Source organism: Aphidius gifuensis, linkage group LG6 (genome assembly GCF_014905175.1).
Source record: "Aphidius gifuensis isolate YNYX2018 linkage group LG6, ASM1490517v1, whole genome shotgun sequence".
In the NCBI taxonomy this organism is placed as follows: domain Eukaryota; kingdom Metazoa; phylum Arthropoda; class Insecta; order Hymenoptera; family Braconidae; genus Aphidius; species Aphidius gifuensis.
The window spans coordinates 12,782,064-12,799,257 of record NC_057793.1 but is presented as its reverse complement, the minus strand read 5'-3'; the positions used below and the strand labels follow the sequence as shown (position 1 = coordinate 12,799,257).

General features: G+C 29.7%; 2 protein-coding genes and 2 long non-coding RNA genes across 6 annotated transcripts; 2 read left to right on the top strand and 2 right to left on the bottom strand.

Annotated features, from left to right (window-relative positions):
• Nucleotides 1-1,022: 1,022 nt before the first annotated feature.
• LOC122859512 (sideroflexin-1-like) lies at nucleotides 1,023-6,012 on the top strand. 2 transcript variants are annotated; one of them, XM_044163140.1, is made up of 4 exons: nucleotides 1,023-2,331; nucleotides 2,593-2,764; nucleotides 4,962-5,350; nucleotides 5,426-6,012. In XM_044163140.1, exons 1-4 carry the CDS (start codon nucleotides 2,274-2,276, stop codon nucleotides 5,668-5,670), a joined length of 864 nt encoding a protein of 287 aa, XP_044019075.1. In that variant the 5' UTR covers nucleotides 1,023-2,273; the 3' UTR covers nucleotides 5,671-6,012. The 2 variants fall into 2 exon arrangements, with proteins under 2 accessions (XP_044019075.1, XP_044019074.1); XM_044163139.1 differs by having other exon boundaries at nucleotides 2,588-2,764.
• LOC122859510 (39S ribosomal protein L2, mitochondrial-like) lies at nucleotides 5,741-7,426 on the bottom strand. 2 transcript variants are annotated; one of them, XM_044163136.1, is made up of 3 exons: nucleotides 7,116-7,422; nucleotides 7,023-7,056; nucleotides 5,741-6,888 (listed from the first exon to the last, which is right to left on the bottom strand). In XM_044163136.1, exons 1-3 carry the CDS (start codon nucleotides 7,116-7,118, stop codon nucleotides 6,125-6,127), a joined length of 801 nt encoding a protein of 266 aa, XP_044019071.1. In that variant the 5' UTR covers nucleotides 7,119-7,422; the 3' UTR covers nucleotides 5,741-6,124. The 2 variants fall into 2 exon arrangements, with proteins under 2 accessions (XP_044019071.1, XP_044019070.1); XM_044163135.1 differs by having other exon boundaries at nucleotides 7,023-7,426.
• A 1,474-nt stretch (nucleotides 7,427-8,900) lies between these two features.
• Nucleotides 8,901-9,830, bottom strand: LOC122859534. The gene is made up of 3 exons (XR_006374356.1): nucleotides 9,615-9,830; nucleotides 9,384-9,533; nucleotides 8,901-9,303 (listed from the first exon to the last, which is right to left on the bottom strand). It is a non-coding gene; the product is annotated as an uncharacterized LOC122859534 (long non-coding RNA).
• A 64-nt stretch (nucleotides 9,831-9,894) lies between these two features.
• Nucleotides 9,895-11,140, top strand: LOC122859533. Its single transcript, XR_006374355.1, has 3 exons — nucleotides 9,895-10,126; nucleotides 10,208-10,361; nucleotides 10,439-11,140. It is a non-coding gene; the product is annotated as an uncharacterized LOC122859533 (long non-coding RNA).
• Nucleotides 11,141-17,194: the final 6,054 nt, after the last annotated feature.

The following is a 17,194-nucleotide window of genomic DNA, read 5'->3' as shown; positions in this document are numbered from 1 at the left end:
TTACTTAGCTATATTTTTTACTTAGCTATATTTTTTCCTTAGCTACATCTTTTCCTTAGTCTTAATATAGATAAACAAACAATACCTACATATTTTTACAAGCCAAAATATTTCACTTAGTCAATAATCTAAAAACTATTCGAGATATCGAAGTTTTTATATGGGATTTTTTTTTCTCCTCGACGAGTTCTATCGAATTCCATTATTGAAATTCAAAAAAATCAATATATCGAAATTTTTAAATTATCGCATTATTCGAGATATTGAAATTTTTATTTCGACTTTTTTCTTTAACTGGACGAGTTTCATCGAATGCCGTTATTAGATTTCTATAGAAATAATTATATTTTACAAAGTATGTTTACATAACCGATAAATAGCCGTATTTTTCATATTAAACTCAATTTTTAACCACTTTGCGCATTCGTAGGAATTTTTTCCGTATTTTTCCCGTAATCCTGAGAAAATTTCCTTTAAGAAACCAACAAAAAAATGGGGTGTCTCGGATATCGTAATCTTGCCGCTTCATGTCCTGAAAACACAGCCAAAAGTAAACACATAAAAAGCGTACACATCTAAAAGTGGCTCGTTTAGGGCCGGTTTTGTTTTTTGGTATAGTCAAACGTTTCGCTTCCCTATACTATACTATACTGTACTATACCATGTTGACTTGACTGCGGATTACAAAACCGACCCTAAACGAGCCACTTTCGGCTGTGTTCACTTTTGAAAACCGAAAAAGGGGCACCCTTATTGCAGCCAATGGGACATGTTCCATTTTTTCGTGCAAGACAGTGCAAGATCTTGTTGCAAGAACTTGCATGAGATTTCTATAGCGTGGAGACACCGCTTAACCCAGCACCCGTATTCTCAGGGCAAATTTTATACAATTTAGGGCTTCTTTTTGCCACTGATGGCGCTTATAAAATTTTTTTTATATAGATTTTACATATAAAAGCTCCACAAGCGCCACCGGTGGATGAAACAAGCCCTAAATTGTAATGCCCTGTGAATACGGGTGCTGTATAGGCCGGCTTTTATAGTCCATAGCATGGAGGTGTTTTTCAGATCAGGCTGGATCCGTATCGCCGTGAGTCAGACATTTCCAGAAAATTTTTTTCCCAGATATTCAAATATCGGATTGAATTCAAATATATCCGGAGTCCGGACTATATATCAAGTGGACATGGAGGTGTTAAACTCCATGCAAGTGGATAGAACCTGCAGGATATCTCTAGGACCTCCAGTGGAACGAACTTGTAGGGTATTCGCTGGACATATCTTGGATAAGACAAAATTTCCTCAATAAAATCTGCATATTTACTGGATATCCAAACTTATCCAAATATGATACACCTGGATATCCAGAAATCTCAACCAGAATGTATACACTCTTTTCCAGAGGCTCTGGGAAACCATAGAAAAAAATAAGTTCATCTTTTAAGGACCAATTTCTTTGCTATATGATGATTATTTATCAAATAATCTTTTAAAATCACACAAAAAATTTTGCTCATGTTCAAGTAACTTATTAAACTTTTCTTTAATAATGTAGATTTGATTTTGATATCAAAAGCATTTTTTTTTATAATTTGAAATTTTGTCTTATGAAATTTTATTATAAAACTAAGCTACGGCATTTTATAAGGATTGTTAAAATAATGTAGTAAATTCATATGTATACGCGTAAGAGCCAGTTTTACATTTACATGCAAAAAACATTTATAATAAAAACAAAAATAAGCATAATAGTAGTTAAAATACACATGCGCAACGGTTATCGCGGGCCAAATCGATCTGAGTGCGAGACGAGTGCGGTTATTGAACAGCTATAATATACAAAAAAAAAAGTACTATCCCCTTATCTTTATGTTTAAACAATATTTCTGTAATTCAAAATAAATTTATAACTCAGTTAACGTGTGACAGCTTGAGTGATAATACAAATAACAAGCAAAGCGTTATTATTTGCTGAATGACGTTGACTTGAAACCAACATTATTGCTTATTTCTATTTAATTATATATAACTCAAAAAAATATAAGTAAATGGGCTAAAATAACTAACGAAATACAAATTTGAATTACAAAAACGTATAACTAAAATCAAATCGTGATTAAAATTGATAAAATTTAAAAATAGTGTTTTAATTTGAAGTTTTTAACAAATGTCTATATCAAACTACGAAAAAATTGATATTGAAAAACCAAGATGGAATCAAAGTACATACATTGGAAGAGCAAAACATTTTTTCAATCTTACAAATCCAATAAATGCATTTGCATCAAATGAACAGCTGGAACGTGCACGAGAAATCATCACACAATACAGGTAATAAAAGATTCATCAAAACATTATTTAAAATAATTTCATACAAAAAAATTAAGTATATTAACAAAAACTTTTCCAGAAATAATTAACATTTTAAATTATTGTAATTTAACATAATTCAAGTAGCCAATTTATGCCAGGGTCATCGATCTACACTGTAAAATTACAAGTCATTTTTAAGAAATTATATAAAAGAAATTTATTTCAAAAATAAACATTGTATTATAATATTATAAATATTGTGATTTGTTTCAAGAAAAGAAAAATCATTGGATGGTCTTAAAATCACTGAAGATGAACTATGGTCAAATAAATATCTTTACGATAGTGCTTATCATCCTGATACGGGTGAGAAAATGTTATTGATTGGTCGTATGAGTGCTCAAGTACCCATGAACATGATTATTACTGGCTGCATGATGACCTTTTACAAGTAAGTTTGCCATAAAAAATAAAAATTCTTTAAAATATTTTACGAGTGTTACCTTGACTCCGTTCATGAGTCTTATTATCGATGGATAAGTTTATTACGTGAATTAAGAATAATCTATACTATACGTTTCAACAACAATAATTACTTTATAGATTTCTATAAAATATATTTTGTCGTCTTCCAAAACAGAACGACACGATTAAAAACGTTAAAATTTGAGAAGAAAAATAAAAAGTAAAATTTCTTTAAAAAAATAGTAAAAGTTAGTTTTCTTCAAGCCAAAGAGGAATTCAAAGACAAAAAAAAAGTAAAAATTACCAATTAAAAAAAAACTCGCGATAAAGCTGTGTTTTTGTTATCTATAAATTTTAAATTTACAATAAAATTATTTTAAAAAGCAAAACACAAAATTACTTTCACAAATTTTACATTTTTGTTTGTTCACAGCAGTTTTACTTTTTTTTGTCGTGAATTTTATTTTACTATATTTTGAGGGGCTCTTTATTGAGGAAATCTTTTATATAATTGTATGCTTTGGCGGAAATCATATGAAATCTTTCTTGTAGTCTAGGAAATCTTTTTAAAAATCCACGCAATCGAATGACATCTTCTGATTGAAAAAAATAGAGAAATCTAAATTCTAAAATTCAATTACGGAAAATCCCATGAAATACATGGAATTATTTTTGATTTTTCACTTATAAGTTATATAATCATATAATAAAATATATATGTATATGTAATTTCATTTTGTGTGTAAATGAGTGAATAATCTGAGGGGCTATTCATACATAATGTAGTCAAAAAAGACAAATATCGATTCACTATTAAGTTCCCATGAATTACAACAATTTAAATTATCCTAGAATCTATATATACTCATGGAGCGTCGTTATTTGGAACCTTATTCAAATTAATTAGATAATTTCTAGTCGAGATTTGAAGCCTATTAGGAAAGAATCACGCTGTTTTTTGGAAAAAAGAACGAAATAATAAAGGCGTAACTACATGAACCCGAATTGCAGGTTCACAGGTTTAAAAGTTATCTCACAAAAACCAAATATCATATAAATCGACCAAATTTATAAGAGCTTTATTTTTTTCTATTAATGTGTTGTTTTGGGTTGTTACAAGTTTACAACTCAGGAAAAAATCCTGAAGATACCCACCGATACCCTAATTGGTTTTATCTTTGAAGACATTCGCAGGCCTTTAAGTCTTTGCATACTTTTGAAGGTAATCAGCAGTATGTGTAAAGTATAAGGTTAAGATCGCTGGGTATCTTTGAACATCTGACAAAATCTGTGCTTGTCTGCACATATATGACCAAACAGAGTATCTTCAGGTATCTTCGAAATTTTCTCTCGGGTATTTTTAAAGATTCTCAGCGGTATATATAAAATCCAATGCTACGATGGCTGGGTAAGTTCGAAGATCTGTGTGCATGTGTTAACAGATATAATTAAATCGGGTATTTTTTGGATTTTTTCCCGGAGACATGGAAAAAAATTGATTCTAGAAATTTTATAAAAATACAAATTTTGCCTCATTTAATAATATCTTGAATTAACTACATTATAAATTCTACTAAATAATTTAAAAACTAGCGATTACAGGGTCAGTTCAAACTTTACTGATACAGTATTCGAATAGCCTTTCAAAAATATTCCAATTAATAATAACAGACATCTATCATTTGACCGATCAGGCTTTACTAGACTGAAAAAGCCATATACATAAGCATGAGCAGGGACTAAAAATTTTCCTTTTTTTTCAAGTACCTATATATTTTGAAAGTCGTTTTAGTGAATTATTACAGATAAATTTCCAATGAAAAAGAAAAATTCAAAGCTTTCAAACCTGATATTCATCCGTATGACGATTATTCGAAAATGTTTTACTTATAAATTCTATCTCTTGAGATTATATTTTATATTTTTAACTCAATTTAAGTTGCTCTAACTCAAAAACAATTGTTTATACTTTTATAAGAAATATATACTTATATATTTTTTTCTAAATCAATGAATGAATGAAGTAAAAAAGGCTGAATTTTTAGTTTGCCGCATTAAAAATTCATGAGTAGTAAAATTCTTTCATCAGTAAAAGTAATTCATTAAAATTAGATTTAAAAAAAAAAAAAAAAACAAAAAATAAAAATTCCTTGGCCTCCGCTAATAGATATAATTTTATACAGGTCAACACCAGCTGTTATATTTTGGCAGTGGTTTAACCAATCTTTTAATGCAGTCGTTAATTACACTAACCGAAGTGGGTCAAGTCCAATACCAGTGGAGACACTTGCACAGAGTTATGTTGGTGCCGTCGGTGGTGCTGTAATAACAGCATTAACATTGAATCGTCTTGCTAAACGAGCATCACCATTAGCTGGACGTCTTGTACCATTGGCAGCCGTTGCTGCTGCAAACTGTGTTAATATACCATTAATGAGAATTACAGAATTAAAATATGGTATCGATTTACAAAATGAAAAAGGTGAATACGTTGGTAAAAGTCGTAAAGCAGCAAAAGAAGCAATATCATCAGTTATACTTTCAAGAATTCTCATGTCAGCACCCAGTATGAGTACGTCAAATAAATTTAATATAATCACTAAAATCACATTAGCATGAAATTTAATTTACCAGAATAATTTTTCAGCACTGGCACCAGTATTGATGAATTTTTTGGATCGTCGAAAGCTACTTGTCGGAGCTAAATGGGCAGCAGCTCCAATACAGTTAGCTGTATGTGGCATTTGTCTGACATTTGCGACTCCCTTATGCTGTGCATTATTTGCCCAACAAGTACCAATATCAATTGATAATCTAGAACCTGACGTAAAAGAAAAAATACACGCCTGTGATAGAAATGCTAAAATTCTTGTTTATAATAAGGGGCTATAATATGTGTTATTTTTTCTCTCATAAATTGAATATTTTTCTCTGTAAGAAAAAAAATTAATATTTACTCAAGTTATTTATAACAAAAGATTTTTATTTATTCAAGTTTTTAATTTTTTTCAATAACGGTTGACATTAAATTATCATATTGCTTTTTATTGTAACAAATTTATGTACCTATTTGTTGAATCTCGACAAAAATTTTGAAGAATTTTTTTCTGCATATATTATAAAATAAAATTATAACTAGTGTGATGCGGTTGAGCCGTATATCGTAATAATAATGATAATATAATGTGTGCTCAATACAATAAAAGTTATGACAATAAATAAAACGCACTCGTACGATAACATTTTATTTATTATGTAATTTATTTAATATTCTGAAGATGTTTACATTTTCTTCATCTTGAAAATACAATTAAAATGAATATTAATATTGGCCGAGAATCTTACTTCAATCAGACTCAATATTTTTGTGCAATGCTTTATGGCCTTGATAGACTGTGAGAGGTTTTCTGATAGCATCTTCGTTGGTATTAAATTCAGAGTCCCACATAAAGATTGGTTCTTTAGAATACTCTTTTCCGTTGACATCAAAAGCTCTAACTGGAGGTAATGGATAAATTTTTCTACCATGTCTACCACTTTTTCTTTGCCAAAGACCACTTCTTGGTCTATTACCAAGTTCACGATTTCTTTGAGCACTGCCAATTGGTGTATTTCCATGTTCGATATTTGATAAACGTCCGACACAGGACAGACAAGTTTTGTGAAGACTAAATAATTTTTTACTCGGCATTCGTACAATAACACGATCAAAACCATCTTTTCTGACAATTGTGCCACATGTGCCAGCAGCATGTATTAGCATACCACCAAAACCTGGATATTTTTCTACACAGTGAACTGTTGTGCCAATAGGTAAGGCACCAAGTGGATAACAATCCCCCTCAAATGCTCTAACTGGCATACGCGGTATTGCTTTTGATGTTTTTATTATTTGACCTGGTTTCATATTTTCAGTTGCAAGTATGTATTTTAATTGAGTACCATGACCAACGAGAGCAACATACGATGTTCGACAACCATCTTGAAATATGTCGAGTACTTTTTCTTCTTTTGGCGGCTCATTGGGATCAGTTGGTCCATCTCTGATCCAATGAATCCAGTGATATTTGTGTTTTATGCCTCCTCCAATTCCCTTTGCTACCACTCTACCTGTTTTATAAATTGTATATGTTATATTTTTGTGAATAATTTGAGTAGAATTATTTCATATTATACTTGTTGAAGATAATAGGTCGAGTTGATAAATTACTGATAAAATAAATAAATATATAGAACTAACTTACCGGTAACTGGATCACGACCAGCAAGATTTGTAACCTGCAAAGGCTTAACTGTATATTCATCTGTAAAATGTACAATTCTACGATAACTTTTACCATCAACTCCTGGTTTTGGTTTTTCAATAAGTCGCCAAGATTGTGTTAAACGATTTTGTTGCAATTGACATGCTGATGCTGATGCACTTAAAAAAGTTAAATTTTTTCCGATCACTCGGCCAATTTGAATTACCATCTTTTATATTATCTTTAATTGTAATATTGTATTTAATAAATATTGTTTATCTAATTTGGTCGAGTTAAGTTATATGTACATTAGTGATGGGTAACTCGACGATTTTTGGTGTATCGTACAATCATACGTATAATGCGTATCATACTTTAAAGTCAACTGCACCCATGGTAGAAATACTACAGGTATGGCAGTGCGCAGCCTGGTTTGGCCGTTGTGAATCGACCAATCAAAACGTCGCCTTCTCGCCACAAAAATGGAAGACTTTATGCGCGCGCGATACAAATTTGTTAAGAAAATTTTCAAGTTTTTTTTAAATTTTTCAAAAGTTATCATATTTATTCAACTAGATTTGGTATATTTTATAATGATTCACATACATCAAAAATACAAATTAATTATTTATATTAAATAAATAAATCCAAGTATAATAAATACAACACAACCTCCATTGTTTGTGGCATAAAAAAAACAACAATAATGAAAATATTATAATTTATTTGTTAAACTGTCTTGGTTTTTTTATTTTTCTGATTTTTTATAAACATGCTCCATTTATTAGTATTTACAACAATATAAAAAATAGTTGTCAAAACAGTATGTTAGAGAGAGAGGCTCTTATAATAGAGATTGCGTGTTAGAAAGAAAAGCAAAACAGCTCGATGGCGCGTTGTTGATTGGTTGAAAAAATAAGGCTGCGCAGAACGCGACGAAAAAAGCATGGACTACTGCCATACCTGTAGTACTTCCACCATGAACTGCACCCGTATTCAGCACCCGTATTCACAGGGCAAATTTTTTACAATTTAGGGCTTTTTTTTGCCGGCGATGGCGCTTGTAAAATTTTTTTTATATAGATTTCACCAGATTTCACATACAAAAGCTCTACAAGCGCCGCCAGTGGAGGAAAAAAGCCCTAAATTGTAATGCCCTGTGAATTGGACTGCGGGAGGATGTTCTCATTAGGGCTTTTTTTTTCCGATGGCAGCGCTTCAAAAACTTTTTGTCAGCACCCGTATTCACGGGGCAAAATTGTTCTCATTAGGGCTTTTTTTTTCCGCTGATGGAGCTTGACAAAATTTTTTTTATATAGATTTCACATAGGAAAGCTCCACAAACGCCACCATCGGAAAAAAAACGCCCTAATGAGAACATCCTCTGAATACGGGTGCAGAGTTCTTATTAGGGCGTTTTTTTTTCGATGGTGGCGTTTGTAGAGCTTTTCTATGTGAAATCCAGTTAGTGATGTTGACTGATACGGTATTTGGTATTTTACCGGTATTAAATACGGTAAAATACGGTATTTGGTATCAAATTGAAATACCATACCAATATGCCTTTTACCGATTTTTCCATGTAAATACCGTAAAATACGAGTAAAATTTTCGATACGGTATTTTTACAACTATATAGGTGAAAATACGGTATTTTCTGTTTTTGGTACCAGCAAAAAAAAAAAAAATTTTTTTTTTTTTTTTTTTTTTTCATATAGTTTCTAGATTATCAACAGTGGCACTGGTCATTAATAGCGGCCATATTTGATATTTTGTTTTATTGTCAAATGTCAATTGCTCAGCTGTTTTTATTATATTGCACATTCCACATTGACATTGACATTATTATTTTAAAAGCCGATATAATAACAAAGAAACTTTTTAAGTGTAATGAAAATTTATTAATATAAATACTTCTTCCAATAATACTAACTTTTTTTATTTAAAAAAACCTTATTTTTTTAAGGACAAATATTTTTTTTTTTTATATTTTAATTTTGCTATATAATTTATTTACTGAATTTATTTATTGAATTTATTTATCATCTATAACTTCGTATGTATTTATTTTTATTTATACAATAAAATCAAGTTATGTTCATATATTTTTTATTTTTCAATACCATGAGTAACATCTCTATAGTTGTAAATACAGTATTGGTATCGAAAATTTCACTGAATTTCAAAAAATAAAATACCGGTATTTGCACATCAGATTTACCTAAGTTTATTGTTGACAACTGCTTTAGTGATTCAAATGAAGTCCAACTAACATCATGTACTAAAAAAAAATAACTATTAATATTTTTTTATCAAGACAACTTTAATATAATTTAAAATTCAATGTTTATTCTTACTCACGTTACTTTTATTTTGGTGGATTTTACTCAAATAATCTATCAAAACATCACCAAACAAAGTTGGTACTGCATTTGGTTTTAATTTTTTTTGAGCCATCCTGACGATGTTGTTCATATTGAGATTCATCATAATGGATTTTCATAAATATATCTGTAAATATCAATATTTTTTAACTAGTAAACTAATAATTTTGATCAGAAAAAAAAAAATTATGTGAAGAAATAAACTTACATCACATAACCTTGAGCTTGGTTTTATTTGACTCATACCAGCACCAATAGATCATTTACGACGACGATCTGAACTAATGGGGAAAGCAACCGATCGCACAACATTGACGTACAATATTTATTCAATAAATAAATGATTAAATTTTCAATTGGAAATTTTTTTGACATGCCATACACTGTTTGTTTACATTATGTGGTGAACATTAGTAGTGAGGAATAGCACCAAACATGGCTGACCGCGCATGCGCACTGAGTCATGCGACGACCTGATCCCAGCCGTCTATTAATCTACAGACCTTGATGACAAGCAATGACAAGAGAGCTCATTTTTATGCTGTCGAGCTGGGGTTCACTGGGGTTCACATCGATGTATATACGACATGGGGTGCATTCCTTTAATACAAATTTTTTTTTCGTTTTGCAATTTCGCCCTGTAATACCGACTAAAAACTAGAAACAGAAACAACGACAAAAGTGATAAAATTCTCAATTCCATGCTCAAGGTTATGTCATGTAAGTTTATTTCTTCACATAATTTTTGTTTTTCTGATCAAATTTATTAATTTACTAGTTAAAAAATATTGATATTTACAGATATATTTATGAAGATCCATTATGATGAATCTCAATATGAACAACATCGTCAGGATGGCTCAAAAAAAATTAAAACTAAATGCAGTACCAACTTTGTTTGGTGATGTTTTGATAGATTATTCGAGTAAAATCCACCAAAATAAAAGTAACGTGTGTAAGAATAAACATTGAATTTTAACTTATATTAAAGTTGTCTTGATAAAAAAATATTAATAGTTATTTTTTTTTTAGTACATGATGTTAGTTGGACTTCATTTGAATCACTAAAGCAGTTGTCAACAATAAACTTAGGTAAATCTTTTACCAGACCATTGCTTGATGTAATTATAGATGAATATACCACTGACAACAAAAAGAGTTTATTCAAGTTACCAAAGTCTAATAATACCAAATCTTTACCAAGTGATGAGCAGCAGATTGAATTGCCACTAGTAAACTTGGATGAGGATCATTTAGTATCAATTTTTACTCATAATATTTATCCTGACACTTTCAACAGTTTTTCATCAATTCTTGCTGATGAATTACAAGCAAAAATAATGAAAAAATATAATAAAGGAGTTATTCAATTTAATTTCATGCTTTAAAATCAACATCGTCTTAATCACCAAGAAATTTCGAGTTTAAACTAGGAAGTAGAAAGCTTAAAGAAAATAAATATTAGTTTAGACTGTGAATTACGATTTGAATAAGAAAAAAGGATACAGAAAGACAACGAGAAAAAATTAAAAACAAGTTTAACAAGCTTCTTAATGTATTCGAAAAATTGTCCATTTTTAAAAAACCTTTTAATTGAGTTATTTTATTTACTTATTTATAGTATGCGACAGGTAAAAGCCTACTGAAGCCAGAAAAATATATTTTGTTGTCGGATAAAAAATTGTATTCGATTATGTTATTCTTATATTAAAAAAGAAAAAATTATATTTTTCGAGTAACTTTTGTTTCACTTTTTTACAACTATTTATATTAAACTGTCTGCTAACTTTGTCAATTTTTCAGAATATTTAATTAATTATTAATTGAAAAAAATTAAGTGTTAACTTCTTGTTATATACTGTTTCTGTTATAGACCAGATGTAAGCTCTAAATATGGTTCAAATAATGCGCGCCTAAAAGTCGGCCATGTTTGAACCTTGTGCGACGACCTGATCCCAGCCGTCTATTAATCTACAGACCTTGGTACGACCTATGTGACAATAACAAACAATCACAACAAGTCAATTTTTTATTCATTTCAGTTTGATATAAGGTGCGTTCTTTCGTCAATTTTTTGTTGACGCATCATGACCGCGCATTTGCGCAAAGCTGAAAAAGCACGTAAGTTTTTAATTGTTTTTATGTGTGAGTAACGCACACATACATACTTTGAAAATTTTACTTGATTCCTCGACTTCTGCGCAAATGCGTGGTCATGATGCGCCAACAAAAAATTGACGAAAGAACGCACCTATAAACATTGAACAGTTATCCATCTAATAATTGGGAGCCAAAAAAAATAATGTCATGTGCCAGTACTGTTACTACAAGAAACAGCTTTATTTCCTATAAAATTTTGGCCGGTATTACAGGGCGAAATTGCAAAACGAAAAAAAATTTTTTATTATAGGAATGCACCCAAGAAGACTAAAAATACAGGAGGACGAACTTGCCTCAAAAAACCGTTCCGCTATGTGATCGCCGCATAATTGAGGGGCGCTAGTAGTACCACGGTAACGTGGGTGTGATTTTGTATTTTAGCGCATACAAACATACTCTGACAAACATCATGTGTATAATGCTCTATTAGTGTTTGTCAGAGTATGTTTGCATTGTGCGCATTGTAAAAAAAAAGCGATACAAGTATATAAGTAAAGCGATAAAGTATATAAACTTGTATATGAATATACAAAGATATTTTTACCCAAGGAACGATCGTTATAAAGGTATATAAAGTCATATATAGTTATATACAATTGTATGAAGCTATATATAATTGTATATAACTATATATAACTTTATATACCTTTATAAGGTTATATATAGCTATATATAGCAGTATAAATAAATTTTCTACATGTACAGTTTTATATAATTATATTAACCTTCATAGAACATAATATTTATAAATTAGTGAACCAAAGTTACAAATAATAATATAGAGCGAGTTCTACGCGTTAATTCATTTATACACGGAGAAAAATTTTCACTCAATATTACTATCAGAGTTGCCAGATGCTTGAGCAGTAAAAGAGCCACCGAGTGGCGCTGAAGGGGCCAACAAGGGCCATCTTTAAAATCAAAAGAGCCATAAAAAGAGCCAAAATTCAAATTACAAGAAATAATATAGAAGAAATATTTTTTTGGTTTTATTTTTATTATAATTAATGACAATCTTAAATATATTTATTTATATAATATTTAAGCTAATTTGTTGATCTTTTTCATTATAAAAAACTTTTAATATTAATATAGAATATATATATTTTTTTAACTTTTAATATTTATATAAATTTATCACATGGATATATTTTACTCATCAGCCTCATCATTAAGGTTGAATGTAAATAGAATTTCTAACTATACGATTTTTGAATTTTTGGTCTCATATAAAAGCCAGAATAATTATCTATTTTGTTGAATTTTTTCAGAATTTTTTCAAAATTATCATTCAAATTTAAAATTTAAGTGTTCGGTAAAGTGATGAATAGTATCCCCGTTGTCTGACTCTAACCTCGATATAACGATACATTTTTTCGATTTTTTTAGTTCAAATTCTAACCGCAAATTGATACGGTATCCAAATTCAAGAGAACTCTTTGGCCCTTTAACTGTGGACTCTGCCCTCTAGTGGACTCGAAAACCGGCCCCTAATGTTTACATTGCACCCTCTTAATGTATGTATTGTATCGACTACCGGTCAAAGAGCCACATGGCCCCTTGGGGCCAAACAGAAAATAGAGAGGGCCAAAATGGTTCTCAAGGGGCCAATTTGGCTCTAAAGAGCCATATCTGGCAACTCTGATTACTATGGTGCCACATTACCATAGAACCATATTATGATTATTAAAAAATTTACTGTCATTTCAACGAAAAAAAACAGTTGTAGTCTTGAAAAATTAAAATGTACCATAGCGATTTTGTCGTGTTTTTTTTTTGCTATTCCCCGATAAAAAAATTACAACGCATAAAGAAATTTTTACAGAAACCAAATTTAAAATTTAAAATAATCCAGTCTAAAAATTACATTGCACCATAGCAAAAAATATATATATTTTTTTGTTTTTTTTTAGTTTTGTTTATTTCTAAAATTTTACTTTGTTGTTATGGACAAAATTAAAATGATCCTCTGAAAATTTACAATGTACCATAGTAATTTTAATAACTTTCTTGGATTTCCTGTAGGTGTCACTAACAAATACAAAGCAACATATTTAAAACTACAATGGGCCATAGCGAAATTGATGAAGGACTCAGAAATGTCAACTGCCCCCACTTTTTAGTCGACTGCGCAGGCGTGACTTTGCTTATTTTCAAATTGTTAATGTAAAACAAATAATATTTCCCTTACAGATACGATGTTGTGGCGCAGCGGATAACTCGTAGGATTTGTATCCCGATGATATGGGGTTCAAATCCTAGGCTTGAAATGTTTTTTTACAATATTTTTTTACGAGCGTTTATGAACATAATAAATTTTGCGTTTGCCCATCGCAAGAATTACTATGGTACACTGCGGAAGGTCTCACGGCCAGTAAGTGGCGTTTTTCAATGAAAATTGCTATGGTCTGTCTCAAAATTTAATATGATGCTCTTATGGTTCCAGCTTACTGTAACACAACGCAAAAATTGCTATGGTATTATATTAAGGTACATTCTCAGCTACCCGAATATAAAAATTTCTTGAAATTTATACAGTATGTAATTGAAATATTGATAAATCATTTCGTGAAATATATATTATGTTACAGACTTATTTTTTTATAATAATTAATTAAAGCTACTTTTAGAGAGGTTAAACATGGGCTCTTATGGGAGGGGATGTTTGAAATTTTTTTGATCATAACTAAATTACATTTCTAAATATAAAATTTTATTGAAAAACTGATAGATAATAGTAAAAATAATAAGGAATTTTTTAATACCTGGTTTATATGGGGTTAGAGAACTGATTTCGTTATTTTAATTAAAAATATGTGGTAAAAAGTTGTTTTTTTACTGATTTTCTAATGAAGAGCCATAATATTGAAAAAGCGGGAAAATTTAAACTTGCATAAAAGAAATTTGATTACAAAATAATGGAGCATCATAAATGCAAACATTATAATGAAAATATTATTAAAAATGTTTTTATTAACTATATAAAATTGAGATTGATAATAAATATTAATATTAATTGGATATAAATAAAAAACTTCATACTGATACAAATCAGTGATGCATACTAACAAAAAAAAATTTTTGTGTGCAATATTGAAATGAATAAATATTATAGAATAATTGTTTTTATCAATATATAATTGGTTTTTATTGGAATATATTGCATAAGATTAATTAATAATGGAAAAAATAAATTGTTAACACAAAAAAAATGATCACGAAAAGTTCAAACTTTTGGTTTTTTGGGGTTGGTAGGACAAAATCTCCAATGTAAAAAGCATAGGATTTTATTTAGGACACGCCCACAAAATCTAGCTGAGAATGTACCTTAAAAAAAAATGTAAATTTTTCTCCGTGTAACAAAGATTCTTTGTTATTTATTAAAATGTAAGTCACATTACACCATAAATACTATTTTAATAAAAAATGTATCACATATTCTTTCTAATAAAACGTGGTATTTTATAGACATAGTCACCGACCCGTATGACAAGTCTTATGTTCTGTACCATACTGAATTTGATCAACATATATTCGCTGGCTTCTTTAATTGGAATAATGTGTTCTATTCGGATTCCAACAGCATCATGAACGAAAAATGATAGGCTATTATCGAAAAAAAGGTCAATAAGTATAATATGTTAAGTATGCAAGCAAATTTTTATAAGACTTAATATGGAAATTTGTCGTTTTTTCCTTATTCAATCTTATAGAAAAAATATTCATATGAGATATCAATTTCTCATAGAACCTCATAGAGAAATTAAATAAAACCTATTGTAACTCATTAAAATCATTTTAATGTCTGATACACTCTTATAAAATCTTGATACTCATAACATCATAAAATCTTATTGTTTGAAAAAGAATATTTTCTGTTACAGTCTTATAGGAATATAGCGCAATGAGAATTTTCTTATTCAAACTTATAAGTTTTGGGACTTATAAGATCTCAACAGTTAGTAGTTCCCATACATTCTCATCGATTTCTAACAAGCGTTTTGTCGATCTCATAGCGTCCGATAAAAACAAGGAAACTTTTTTATCGCCTGATAGAATCACATAAACATTCAACTCACTGTAACATGAAAACTATATGACTCTATAAGGTACGGCTAGATATTTCGAGGTGGGCAAAGAAGGTATAATAAGGTCAATAGAGTTTACACGGAAAAAAAATTTCATCAAATTTTACTATGCTGCCACATTACCAAAGAACTATCTTTTGACTATTAAAAAATTTACTATCATTTTAACGAAAAAAAACAATTGTAGTCTTGAAAAATTAAAATGTACCATAGCAATTTTCTTACGTTTTTTTTTTTGCTATTTCCCGATGAAAAAATTACAACGCATAAAGAAATTTTTACAGAAACCAAATTTAAAATTTAAAATAATCCAGCCTAAAAATTACATTGCAGCATAGCAAAAAATATTTTTTTTTTTTTTGCTTTGTATATTTATAAAATTTACTCTGCTGTTGTGGACAAAATTAAAATGATCCTCTGATAATTTACAATGTAGCATAGTAATTTTAATAACTTTCTTGGCATTCCTGTACGTGTCACTAACAAATACAAAGCAAAATATTTAAAATTACAATGGGGCATAGCAAAATTGATGACGGACTCAGAAATGTCAACTGCCCCCACTTTTTAGTCGACTGCGCAGGCGTGACTTTTGCTTGTTGATGTAAAACAAATAAATTTTTATTTTCACATGCGTTATCGTGGCGCATCGAATACTGCGTAGGGTTGGTAACCGAAAGGTATGGGGTTCAAGCCCTGAGCCTGGACAGTTTAATGTCTACGTATTTAATGTAGAAAAAAAAAAAAAAAAAAAAGAACATTTCTTTATAATATTTTTTTTGAGCGTTTATCAACAAAGCAAATTTTGCGTTTGACCATTTTAAAATACAGTTATATATACATTTATACAATTTTATATACCTTTATACACTTTGTATGAAGTTTTATATAGTTATATAAAGTTTTATACAACATGTTATATATAGCTTTATAAATAAAGTGGCAATATAAAACCATATATAACTTTATACAACTTTATAAAATTTTATACAATTATATAAAGTTATATATAAATTTCGTTCTTCGGGCTGTCATTCGTGTAAACGAAATACATATTTATAAAAATAAAACTTACAAAGAACAGTAAATAAGAAAAGCAAGGATGTGTTTGCATTTTTCTCCTAGACCAGCTTTGCATGAACATGTTACTGATAATATTTCACCATTAATTTTTTTAAATCGGCCTTCAATATCATGACATGGTTCTTTTGGATGAGTTGTTTGTATACAAGTGGCAAACACATGATACTCATCACTTGAATCAATTTTGACACCAATACTCGTAATATGTTCCGCATATATAATACGATTTTCTTCAAGGAAATTTCGTGAGGAATTCGTTTTTCGTGCCCATGACAGCATATATTCAATAGTTAATAACATTTTTTTAATAAACAATAAAATTCTATGCTAATGGGATATACTTGACTGAATGTAATTAGTTTCTTTTTTTGCCAACTGCTTACAGCGATTGGCCACGCCCACAGTGCGTTTCCCAATACATCGATGTGAACCCTAGCCCGGCAGCATGAAAATGACA

What these genes read in the sequence shown, in the direction of transcription:
- LOC122859512 (XM_044163139.1), top strand. Translation starts at nt 2,168, where the DNA reads ATGTCTATATCAAACTACGAAAAAATTGATATTGAAAAACCAAGATGG. An exon ending in TGCATGATGACCTTTTACAA is followed by an intron (nt 2,765 to 4,961) that starts GTAAGTTTGCCA and finishes AATTTTATACAG; the next exon opens with GTCAACACCAGCTGTTATAT. An exon ending in CATGTCAGCACCCAGTATGA is followed by an intron (nt 5,351 to 5,425) that starts GTACGTCAAATA and finishes ATAATTTTTCAG; the next exon opens with CACTGGCACCAGTATTGATG.
- LOC122859510 (XM_044163135.1), bottom strand. Translation starts at nt 7,251, where the DNA reads ATGGTAATTCAAATTGGCCGAGTGATCGGAAAAAATTTAACTTTTTTA. An exon ending in TGGTCGTGATCCAGTTACCG is followed by an intron (nt 6,889 to 7,022) that starts GTAAGTTAGTTC and finishes TTTATAAAACAG; the next exon opens with GTAGAGTGGTAGCAAAGGGA.